We start from the raw sequence: 12,634 nt of genomic DNA, 5'->3' as shown, positions 1-12,634 counted from the left end.
ACGTTGGTAGAACTGACGGAATGTGGGCGACGGACGTGCTCTCCAGGAATCAAGTGAATGAAATAGTGAAAATGAGGAGGGGGGCCACATATATATATATATATAAGTTAAACGCACGGAAGACGAAGCGACGCTCGCGTTCAGACACGGAGCCAATCCAAGCACGCCACCTGTCCTAGCATTTAATACTAAAAGTGTCAGCAGTAATAATTCTTCTCTTGATCAAAGTGGCAGGTAGTGACGAATGCAAACTCCATAACCCGTCAGGTACAGCCGACGAAGATATGGAGTAGGGGGCAACTGATATGGAAGAATTATAGCAGGTACATGAGCCTAACCTGTCAGCTTCTGCTCTGGCTGACGGGTCCGTTATGACGAATGCTGTAGGCTAAGCGTGAAGGAATGCATGCTGACTAGATCAAGACAAAACCGACAGGCTGAAGTCCCCAAGTCTAACTGACGGCAATTTGGAGCCCCTAGGCTACTGAACGTAGCGAGAAGCTGACGCCAACTCAGCTGAAGGGGAAAGTGCAAGCTAACGGTTTTAAGGCCGACGGTTCTATAAAAACCATGACTTGGTCACCACGCATGGGTTTTAGGGAAATTGCTTGTATTCCACGCCCAGTATCAGAGTCCTATAAGGAAAGGATTCCGCAATCTACGCGCATAAGGATTCCTATAAGGAAAAGACTTCTACTCCAAGGAAGAAAGGTCCACCCTCTACTACTATAAAAACCCCAATACCCTCATAAGCCGAGGTACGCATAATTAACCCCTCTCTAGCACTCTAGAGTTGAAAGAAGTTCTAACTTGACCTTTGGAGGGTATTTGGCCGGCACCACACCGGTGCTCTCTGTGAGGTCTTTTCCTTTTCGTTGTGCAGGTGTTGTTTTGAGCGTACAAGCGTCGTGCAACTCACTGGTGAGATTTTCGGCATCATCACTTTGCATCCTAAGATTTCTATAGGCGCCTGCTTTGCCACAACTCACAAGTCAATTATATATATGTCGCCTATGAAAGGTCCCTAGCTAGAGAATGTTGTCATTTCAATCTTCTTTTCTACACTGCATCCTTTGCTTCTCCTTGGCCTATATAAACACTAATGCTAGCCGCGCAATAGTTTTTACAATCTTTATTACTACAATTGACACGAACAATTGTGATTGGATAGTATCACTAATTTTCACATGAAACCATTATTTACATTAATTTTATTAACACCAATCACAAAATGTCAACTCAGCAATTGTGAAAATTTTTGTCTCTCTCCCCTTACTACTATATAAATAGACACCAAAAGCCCTTGAGGGAACTAAAGTAATTTGCAATAAGCAACAGCAATAGCCATGAAGCTTTCATTTCTCACAAGGTTTCTGGTAATCCTCTCTTTTCACCATTTTATTTTTCCCATCTTTTGCAACTCTAGCCAGACTGACAACCTTTTCGAGTTGCTTAAATCTCGAAAATCCCGAAATCCTCCAAATACCGAACTATGGGTTGAATTAGACAACAATGATAACAGCTTTTCTCCAGCGTATATTGGACCCCAAGATGGGTTCAAGAAAGCTGACAAGATCAATGCCTTGCCAGGACAACCAAAAGGAGTAGATTTCGATCGGTATGCTGGCTATATTACTGTAGACCCGAAAGCTGGGAGAGAACTGTTCTATTACTTTGTGGAGTCACCTCATAATTCTGCAACCAAACCTCTCGTCTTGTGGTTAAATGGAGGTAAGTATAGTACAACATATTTTAATTTCATTTGTATGAACTAGTATAGGCATAATGAATGCAGAAAATACACACCAACTAGATTTATCTTATCTCATAGCTAGGATGTGTCAATTAAATGATAATATATTATAGGTCCATTTCGGTCTATTTGGTCCAATTCGGTTTACTTCAGTCCAATTCAGTCTACCTGTGTGAGTTCGGTCCTATTTGATCCATTCAGTCCACTTAGATCTATTTCGGTCCACAAGGTCTACTTAGGTCAACTTGGTCCAGTTAGGTCTATTTCAGTTCAATTTGGTCCATTCAGTCTACTTCGGTCCATATGATACACTTCAGTCTAATTTGGTCTATTACGGTCCCCTTTGGTCTATTTGGTCCATTTCATCTACTTCAGTCACTTCAGTCCAATTTGGTCCGCTCAGTCCACTTCGGTCTGTTTGGTCTATTTCAGTCCTATTCGGTCTATTTCAACCATTTTGGTCTATTTGGTCCATTCAGTCCATTCGGTCTATTTCAGTCCGCATGCCAGCTTTCAAGTTCTAGCTACTTGCTCAAATTACTTCCCAAGTTATATATAGAAATAATATATCTTAAAATATAAAAATTAGATATTAATCGATCAAGTCACTTTTTTTTTTTTTTTTTGAGGGGGAATCGATCAAGTCACTTAATCTTTCTTGTTTTGAAATTGCATTACTACCACATACTCTCATTTCCTCTTGTACCAAATATATACCGTTGTAAAGTGGTTTATTTGTTTAATTTTAATTATTTCAAATACGAGCCAAACTCAAGCTCATCATATTAAGTTAGATTGCATGTTCAAGTTTGATGTTTAAAAAAAAAAAAAAAAAAAAAAAAAAAAAAGTTCAAGCTATTAACGAGCTATTATATCACAACTTACTCTTTCCTCAAATGATAAAAACCACCACTAACCAAATTTTTACTCCTTCACAAACCTGTATGAGTAATTAATAAATAAATTATAATTAAAAATAAATTGTGTTTGAATTAATTAGATAAAATAATTTTTATTAATGAACTTTTATAAAAGTTAGATCCACCAACTTTATATTATTAAAAATTATACATATGAGATTTACTATCAATATTAATAATTAATTCAATATAATAATTTGAGATCTCTTAAATTATTTACACAACTTACAAAATCCGATCTAACCATAACAGGAACAAAATTTGATATAAAAAGCATTAAAAACACCTAAAAATAAGAAAATAAATAATCTAAACTTAAAATAATGAAAATTACAAAAAAAAAATAGCAAAATTAAATAGTAGATTCTGTCCGACATCATTATATACACCCAAATTGAGTTTTATATTCTAGAGTTTATTCATGAACTTATTATTATTTTTTAGATTGACTTATTTAATCTTTGAGCCTAAATTTGAATGTGAACTCAATTCACTTTCCAAATAACTACATAAATTAAAATTTTCTTGAATTGAGTCGAGTTCAATTTCTTTTACAATCTACAAATATTGACTTATTTTAAATTTTGGAAGTAAGCTTAACACTTCAATCAGGCGCAGCAAAATATAGTTCTTCAAAGAAATAGGATACTTCAAGATCAACACCCCTCCAAAAAAAGAGATGATATTACATATATGATAAATGTATCATATACATAATAGATTTTCTCCCAAAAACAGACAAAGAAAAATTACTTTATTTTTTATTTTTTTTTTAAATTCCTTTTTTGTCCGTGTAGAAGAAATTAAGGGCCCGAGGAATTTTTCATGCTACTTTCCACATAGCATTAGCAAATAGCAAGAGCAGAAATGTAAAGTAGAATAGACTTTAGATCCCAAAATCAACCAAATTAGTGGTATTTATTAGGGCATACGCAAAAATGAGTTCGGTTATTCTTGAGCTAAATTATGGGTTAGGCATCATTTTACCAATAAGTTGATAGTTGAGCCACCCAGCAAGGCTCTAGAACGAAAATAACCTTAATTTTCTTAGATGAATTTTGGCATTAGCGATCCTGATCGAATTCCTTGTTTTGTTTTCTATACCCTGGAATTCATGGCTAAACTGATCCAACCATAAGCTATTGACTATCCTCCAATCCGGTTCGGAGAAATCTCTACTATCCAAAAAAATCATTTTTTATGACTAAATAATGTTACACACACACACACACATATATATATATATATATATTGTTATATATCAATTTAAAAGCAATAATGAAAAATAAAGTGAATCTATGGCCATTAAATGATGTTTAGAATACAAACCAAGATCCAAAAGAATAAATAAAAAGATAACTAGATAAGTGTTCAATATCAAAACCAATATATAAAAAATATAAATATAAATTCTCACAAGTTTGGGCTATCTCAGGAGGTTGGGTTGTAACTTTATCTAAGCCGTATTACGGGCGTATCCTAGACGTATCATTACTTTTTTTCAGAAAAAGGTTGGGACACACATGCATGCAGAGGCATTATAGAAGAATCCAGTACAATACATATCAAATACAGGTAGTCGAGTAAAAATGAAGTATCCATACTTCCTAGGATTTACCATTGTTTTTAGATGTAATAACTTCTATTTCAAAAAATTAGAAGAAACTACTATTAGTGCCTGTGCAACAAATTTTTTAGTTTTTTAAAAATGGGTTTTTTTTATTTATTTATTTAAGTGATAGGTTTAAATTAGAACTAATAATAACTTACTATCTATAATTTTTTGTGAAATAATGTGGACGTAGCACTTCTCACTTTTCCAAATTAAGGCCACTTAGAACTATTTAAAATGAGTAGCTAGAGATGATATAAATTCACAGGATTTAAATTCACAGGATTCCAACCTTTTGTTCCTAACCTTTTTTTTTTTTTTTTTTTTTGAGAATCAACGAAGTGCCTTTTATTCAAACAAAAACATCAAATTCTACTAGAAACAAAAGAAAGGAACTATGGGGGAGCATCCTCCATCCACGCCCCATAATCTAAAACAATATTACCCTTTCTCTTAACATGAGAGTAGTGTAATTTACTTAAACATCTTGTCAAAACCACACCGAACCCTGGTTTTTGCCCCCAACTGAATCATGCATCCTCAAGATTGACCTTAACCATGTCAAAGATAGGAGCTCTCCAGTGAATTCTGATCGGGGTGGACTGTGGTTAGGGAGGTTGTTGCACTGCCTAGAATTCCAGTAAGAATTCATTGGCCACTTTGACGAGCTGGTTTGGAATGCAACAAGGTTGGTTAGTTCTGACCCGATTCTAATGTGTCCCTAATATCCAAAACATGACAGAGAACGACTTTTTATTTTGTTCTGTTCTGATCATCCACGACAACAACTCTTTGAAATTCATGAAACCTGCTTCCACGATAGAATCGTTGTTGATCAAAGACTTAGTCGTACTTAGGATGTGCTCTAGCCTTGCTTCGTCTGCCCATGTTTCGACTATAAACACGGTAGAGGGATCTTTTGCCCATAATATTTCACCAGGCTATCTCTCTGTCCATGGGTTCTCAAGCCCATGACAGATCATTACTAATAGAATCATTGCATCTGGTGGGGCTGTGGGACAACCTCCGCCAATATCTGTGATTGAGAGACATCCTCCTTGGAAACTTGCCGCCTCTTATTTGGTAGCTCAGGGAGAATTCTATTGTCATCCATTACTCTTTTACCTAGACCCTTATCTTCTCCCCCCCCCCCCCCACCCCCCTAAAGAGAAGGAGAAGAAAGTTGGGCTCGTCGAAGTCGAGACTAATTGCCCTGTGTAGGTCTACGAGTTTGCTTAGTCCACACTGTTGATTTTTTAGAACACTTAGGATTAGGGTTTGTCGAGCTTTGGATGTGAATAGGAGCTGCCTCTACGGCAAAGAAATTTTTTTCTTGGTTGCTAGCCGACTTCCGTGTGCCCCTGTTTTTAATTGGTGATACGAAATTGGAAACCTCAGAATTACTTCTCCCATTAATGGCCCTCACCGAATTGCCCTTAATAGTCTGATCCTTATCATATCGAGCCAAATCCGTATCAATCTGTTTGATTTGAATATCAAATAAATTCTTAGGAGTTATTGAGTTCAAAATTAACTCAGGTTCCTTAGTTTTCGGTTCCCCATTATTGTTTGCTTCCGTTAACATCGTGACAGCTGTTGGAGGAATTTATTCAATATACTCATCAGGGAGTAACGTGGCATTAATGGCAGGCTCATTTGTAATGGGTAATTCATTGATATTGATTACCGGAATAACTCCTTCATCGGTTACCAAATTTGCCTGATTTGTCTCCGCCTGAGTTTCCATTGCCGGTTGGTTTTCCAATTCCGTTGGATTGTTCACCCTTGTCTCTACCCTATCCCTTGCCTCTTGGAATTCTTTTCTCGTGAATGGGTGTCTGTTGTCGTAGAAACCAGGTACCACGATAACATCTCTTCTGCTAGACATGTACGGGGCAGCCTTTAGAGTGGAATTGTATCGCTGTTGTTCCACTTTAACCGTGCCTTTACTCTGCAACCACAGCTCGCAACTTTTGTCAGCATGGTTCAAGCGCCCACACCAGAAACAGAGATTTGGTAAATGCTCGTATCTAAATCGGACCCAATGTTTTGACCCATTCTCTAATGTAATCACCCACCTCGGCATAAAGGCGGTGTAGTATCAATCATTACTCAAACCCAAATGAAATGTCCGCCTTCATCAGTTACTGCCCCTGCTGATTTCTGAACTTCCCCAACAATGTCACAGATGTTCTCTGCCACTTCCTTCGTCATATATCGAATTGGGATATCATGAACTTGAACCCAGAATAAGGTTTTTGAAAAAACCAGATCGCACACCGGACAATCTGTACTGTACCTTTGCAACATTACTAGATGTTTATCAAAACTCCAAGGTTGGTTTTTGAGGATTCTTTCAATATCATTGGGATTATAAAAAACAAACAACACTCGGTGTTCATTTTGGTTACAGATTGTGAACCCGTTTGTAGATCTCCACAACTTATTTGAAAGTTCGTGCCATGGCTTCGATATTTAGGAAACGTGGGGTAAGGAATTAAGCAGCTAGCAAATATTCACCAGATCTTTGTTCATTAGACAGGATGAATCCAACGGTTTCCTTTCCTGAAAGGGAAAAGTTGGTCAATTGATTTGCTAATTACTCCTCCATGAGAATGAGAATTGGAAAAGGACCAAGAAATAAAGTGTCTCCCAACAACCCTGAGGCTCCGCTTGGGAGGAGGGAATGGAATAGAATGGAAATGAATAAAAAGAATAATTTTAGAATATTCTTCCCTTCTCTTGTTTGGGATTTTTAATGGAGGAAATGGAAAGTTCATTCCCTTGTTTGGGAGTTTAAGTTGGAGGAAATAGAATGAGTAAGAGGGAACACTCATTCCTTTCTATTCCTTTAAAACCTCAAATTTTCATTCCCCCCGAAATTAGGAGAAATGAGAGGGAATGAAATTAGATTTAATGATTTTTTTACTAAAACTCCCAAAATACCCCTATATATTCAACCCTTTATTTTTTAAATAGGGGTCTAATAGTAATATTATCATAAAATGATTCCATTCCATTTCTTCCATATTGCTCCCAAACAGGATTACTTACATTCCATTCATTTTGATTCCTTTCCATTCTTTTATTTTAAAACATCCAATCAAGGTTATTTAATTTTATTACATTCCATTCCTTTCTATTCCCTTGTGAACTCCCAAATGAAGCCTGAAAGAACCAAAATACCACTAGCTCAGAAGGTACACCTGTTTCCATCTGAGAACAAAGTCTCCTCTCAAAGAAGGGACCAACACATTTCTACTGCCTTAGACAAGAGAGAAAAACCTCTCTCTTTAAGCGGCAATAGACCAAAAAATCGCAGGAAAAAAATGTCGTGCAGGACCTGCACACTATCTCTGCCGTGAAAATCTCGGCACATTAGACAAAAAAGTCATGGGAATAAGTCGGTGAATCTTATCTCTTGCTATTTCCTTTTCTTCTACTTGGCAATCATTTCAAGATCGGAAACTTCCGAGCTAGATGCTGGGGCATGTGGTCCACTTTTTGTTGCTAACTGGTTGGAGAGGTACGCCTAATACAAATGAAAATTAATTTCTAAATGAAAATTTTAAGAATACTTTCATAATTTTCTTCCCTTGAGGAAAAAACAAAATGACTTCACCACTTGGGGTAGACAATGTATTAGCTAATATTCCGCCAAAAAAAAAAGGACAATCTCACGTATAACAACCATACAAGCAAGAAAGAGGGCGCTTCCCAGATTAACTTTGAAAGTCAAAGTAAAAGATTTTTGCATCCTGAGATTTCTATGCGCCTTATAATTCAAAGGCAAAGCTTTGTATCCTGAGATTTCAATGCGCCAGCTGCTTGCTACAAGCCGCTTATGAATGGTCCCTCGCTAGAGAATGTGGTTATCTCAATGTTCTTTTCGGCACTGCATCATTTACTTCGCCTTGGCCTATGTTAACACTGATACTAGCGACACAATAATTTCACAATCTTTGTTACAATGGTTGACAAGAACAATTGTGATTGGAGTAACACCAATCACAAAATGCCAACTCAATAGCTGTAAAACTTTTTGTATCCCTCCACTTACTGCCATATAGATAGACACCAAAAAGCCCTTGACAAAAATAAAGTAATTTGTAATAAGCAACAACAAGAGCCATGAAGCTTTCATTTCTCACAAGGGTTCTGCTGCTCCTTTCTTTTCACCATTTGGTTTTTCCCATCTATTGCAATGCCAGCCAGACTGACAACCTTTCCGAGTTGCTTAAATCTCGAAAATCCCAAAATCCTCCGAATACCGAACTATGGGTTGGATTACACAACTATAATAGTAATTATTCTCCAGTGTATATTGGACCCCAAGATGGGTTGAAGGAAGCTGATAAGATCGATGCTTTGCCTGGACAACCACAAGGAGTAGATTTCGATCAGTATGCTGGCTATATTACCGTAGACCCGAATGCTGGGAGAGAGCTGTTCTATTACTTTGTGGAGTCACCTCAGAATTCTATAACCAACCCTCTCGTCTTGTGGTTAAATGGAGGTAAATACAGTTCCATATGTTTCAATTTGATTTGTACGAACTAGTATAGGCACAAAGAATGTAGAAAATACACACTAGATTAATCTGTTCAGTCCCATTCAGTCTATTTGATCCGATTCGGTCTACACGGTCTATTTCAGTCCACTTTAGTCCATTTGATCTATTACAGTCCATTTTATTCATTTCAGTCTATCCGATCCACTACGGTCCATTTCAGTCCACCTAGGTCTCACTCACTCCAAGAGGCCCACTTCGGTACAAGTCAGTTAAATTGGTCCATAATGGTCAAGTCGGTTCATATCAGTCCACTTTGGTCCCATTCTGTCCACTTCGATCTATTTTGGATTAATCGGGTCTTAAATTGATTTTTTTTTTTTTGGTAAGTTGCCTTAATTTGGTTTTAGGCTCAAAAACTCTGTTCTTTTTCCTTAATTTTTGGATTGAAAAGCATGAAATTTTTTTTCTATTTAAGCCAAATTCTTTACTTTTGGGCTTAAAATATAAACAAAATGGGCATTAAAAACATAAATGCTCACTATGATGCCACCACCAGTGTTTCCATTATTTAGTTCAAAGCAATTACGGAAGATATTAATAAAACCATACTGAGATTTACAGGCCCTGGATGCTCTTCTCTTGGATATGGAGCCTTCGAGGAACTGGGACCATTCAGAGTCAACAGTGATGGAAAAACACTATTCCGAAATGATTATGCATGGAACTCTGGTAAGCAGATTCTAGTAATTTCACCTTCAAATGATAGACAAAGTTGTAGAGCTCAAGTAATGGAAATCTTATCAGAATTTTTTTCTCCTAAAGTAAAAACTAATACCCGTTTAAAATAATATTGGCAGTGGCAAATGTTATCTTTTTGGAGTCCCCAGCTGGAGTTGGGTTTTCATATTCGAACACGTCCTTGGATTACAGCAAAAACGGCGACAAAAGAACAGCGGAGGACTCCTACACTTTTCTAGTGAATTGGCTTGAGAGATTCCCTCAATATAAAAACCGAGATTTCTTTATAACTGGAGAAAGCTACGCTGGTCATTATGTACCTCAACTTGCTCATACAATTCTCTCAAAGAACAATAACACAAACCAAACAGTAATCAACCTCAAAGGCATTGCAGTGAGTACATTGTGAAGTCTTTCTTCAGTCTATGATACGTGCCTGTATCTCAATGTTTATAATAAAAAACTGATTAAGGCTTCTCTGTTAATGTCAATGGATGCAGATTGGGAATGCTTTGATAGATGATAATAATAGTATAATGGGCATGTTTGATTATTACTGGACACATGCTTTAAACTCCGACGAAACTAATGCAGGAATTCACCAATACTGCAACTTCGTTACGGGTAATTTTTCAAGCAAGTGTTATAACTATCTAATTCAAGGAGAAGCAGAGATGGGAAACCTTGATATTTACAACATATATGCTCCCCTTTGCAAATCATCAGGACCCAAGTCAGGCCCAAGCGGTTCTGTAAGTCTTTATGCATCAAGCAAAATTGTTTCTTATAAATAATTTCAAAATATAATTAGAATAATAAAGAAATAGCAATGAAGATTATTATATATACAAGACGCATACTATTGGGTTTGAGTTGATGCTCTTGTAAACTAAGCATGAGTTTGGTCGCAATAACATGTAATTATGTATTCAGCTGACAAGTGCATTTAAAGAACTTAACTGGCTTTGTAATTAGAACTAAGCAAGAAATTAAATGAATTTAATCTTACACTATATAGGTCCACGATTTTGATCCCTGCTCCAAAAATTATGTCTCTGCGTATCTAAATCTTGCCGAGGTGCAAACAGCTCTTCATGCAAATGCTACAACATGGGAAGCTTGCAGGTATGAGTGACTTACCCGTGGTACCTGTGGACTAAACAATATTGGCAGAGATGATCTTGTCACAAAGCATGAAAAGATAAAAGTCTCACATATGTAACGTTAAGATCTTTCTTGGACTAGAAGTGTCACCCAATGTAAATTATTAATTTTGTTTCTACACTGCCTGCAGAGGTTTTATATGGAGAGACAGTCCAACGACAATTCTGCCCATTATAAATGAGCTCATTTCAAGTGGAATTAGCGTATGGATATACAGGTAGCCCCTCATCTTTCCTTGAGCTTTTTGGTTTTTTTACGAATGATCCTCCAATATTTCTTATTCAAGAGAAAATCCTGTCAAAATTTTTCTCTTCATAAATGAACCAAAGCTCTATCAACAATAATTAGATATAAGAGCACTGATTATTACATATTGGTACGTATTGAGTGTGTGTCAAGTCAGTTGAAATTGTGTCTTCAAAACAAGATTTCAGTTAAATTGTAAAAACTCATGTTTCTAAGGCTGTGTACGGATGTGTGCAACAAAAATTAATATAGATATAATACAGGCTATCAATTGCTAGCACCTTAAACTTTCTGTCAATGAAACCTGCAGTGGCGACACAGATGGCCGAATTCCAGTAACCTCCTCTAGGTACTCCATAAACACACTAAAACTACCAGTCACCACTGCTTGGCGCCCATGGTATTACGACAATGAGGTAAATATATAAGATAATTGATCCCATAGTTTACCCAACATTAAACAAGGTTATGAAATTTCAACATGTTGATGCTGGCAGGTTGGAGGATATGTGGTTGGGTACAAAGGAGTGACATTCACCACAATAAGGGGAGCTGGGCATGAAGTTCCAAGCTACCAACCAGAACGAGCACAGACCATGATCTCATCTTTCCTTACAGGGAAGCTTCCCCCATCATAATAATATCATATGGTTCCAAGCTATCAACTAGAACGAGCACTGACCATGATCTTATCTTTCCTTGCATGGAAACTCCCTCCATCAGAATAAATTGCCCTCTAGCACAGTAATTTCTAAAAATTTATATTATCCAGTTACTCGTAACCTAAACTCAAATAGTTTCTACAATGTCATGGATTGGCTCCTACTGGAGAAAAAAATTTCAATAAATCATGAATAAGATTGGATTTTTGCCTTAAAGGTGGATGTTTGATATCCAAGCTCCTATGTGAACCGAAATTGTGTTTGTGATACTCAATTTCGATATAAAATGAATACTATTTGAATTTTTTGCCTTAGAGATATCCAAATTGATACGTAGGACTAAAATAATCTTTTTACGACACGATTTCTGCATAGCATGAATACTATTGAATTTTTGTCTTAAAGATATACAAACCTTAAAACTTTGGATGTCTGATATCCAAATTGAATTGTAGAATTGAAATCATGTTTTTAGAACATGATTTCCAAATTGCATGAATAAGATTGAATATTTGCCTTAAAGGTGGATGTTTAATATCCAAACTGATATGTGAACTGAACTAGTGTTTCTCACACACGATTTTGGTATAAAATGGATACTATTTAAATTTCTACCTTGGAAATATATGTTTGATATCCAAACTGATATATAAAACTGAAACAATGTTTCTAAGACACAATTTCTATATAACATGAAATCTATTGAACTTTTTTCTTAGGATGTCTAATATCCAAACTGATATGTAGAACCGAAATAGTGTTTCTAAAACATGATTTCTAATTATCATGAATTCTATTGAATTTTTGCCTTAGATATACTCAAACTTGTAAGGTTTGGATGTCTGATATCCAATTTTTAGCATTGAATTCCATGATGTGTTATGTCTTCCTTTTCTTTTCTTCTTTTGTTGAATTAATCAACAGCAAGACCACATCAAGAAGTACAGATGACAGAACTTCCCTTATACAAACTANTTGCCCCACTAAACTAAAATCCTAACTCATAATTAGTTAGACTAATAACGT

General features: G+C 36.3%; 1 protein-coding gene across 1 annotated transcript; it reads left to right on the top strand.

The window, feature by feature from the left end:
- The first annotated feature begins 8,311 nt into the window (after window positions 1-8,311).
- On the top strand, window positions 8,312-11,785 carry LOC112033144 (serine carboxypeptidase 1). The gene is made up of 8 exons (XM_024065926.2): window positions 8,312-8,801; window positions 9,420-9,527; window positions 9,656-9,930; window positions 10,037-10,288; window positions 10,555-10,661; window positions 10,831-10,917; window positions 11,257-11,362; window positions 11,444-11,785. The coding sequence occupies exons 1-8, from the start codon at window positions 8,417-8,419 to the stop codon at window positions 11,582-11,584; spliced, it is 1,461 nt and encodes a 486-aa protein (XP_023921694.1). The 5' UTR covers window positions 8,312-8,416; the 3' UTR covers window positions 11,585-11,785.
- The last annotated feature ends 849 nt before the right edge of the window (window positions 11,786-12,634 follow it).

Source organism: Quercus suber, unplaced genomic scaffold (genome assembly GCF_002906115.3).
Source record: "Quercus suber isolate HL8 unplaced genomic scaffold, Cork oak 2.0 scaffold_471, whole genome shotgun sequence".
NCBI classification, from domain to species: Eukaryota; Viridiplantae; Streptophyta; class Magnoliopsida; order Fagales; family Fagaceae; genus Quercus; species Quercus suber.
Note: the sequence above shows the minus strand (reverse complement) of the source record. Positions and strands in the feature narration are given on the sequence as shown.

Coding starts and splice junctions, on each gene's coding strand:
- LOC112033144 (XM_024065926.2), top strand. CDS start 8,417: ATGAAGCTTTCATTTCTCACAAGGGTTCTGCTGCTCCTTTCTTTTCAC. Junction 8,802..9,419: donor CGTCTTGTGGTTAAATGGAG/GTAAATACAGTT, acceptor TGAGATTTACAG/GCCCTGGATGCTCTTCTCTT. Junction 10,918..11,256: donor ATTAGCGTATGGATATACAG/GTAGCCCCTCAT, acceptor TGAAACCTGCAG/TGGCGACACAGATGGCCGAA.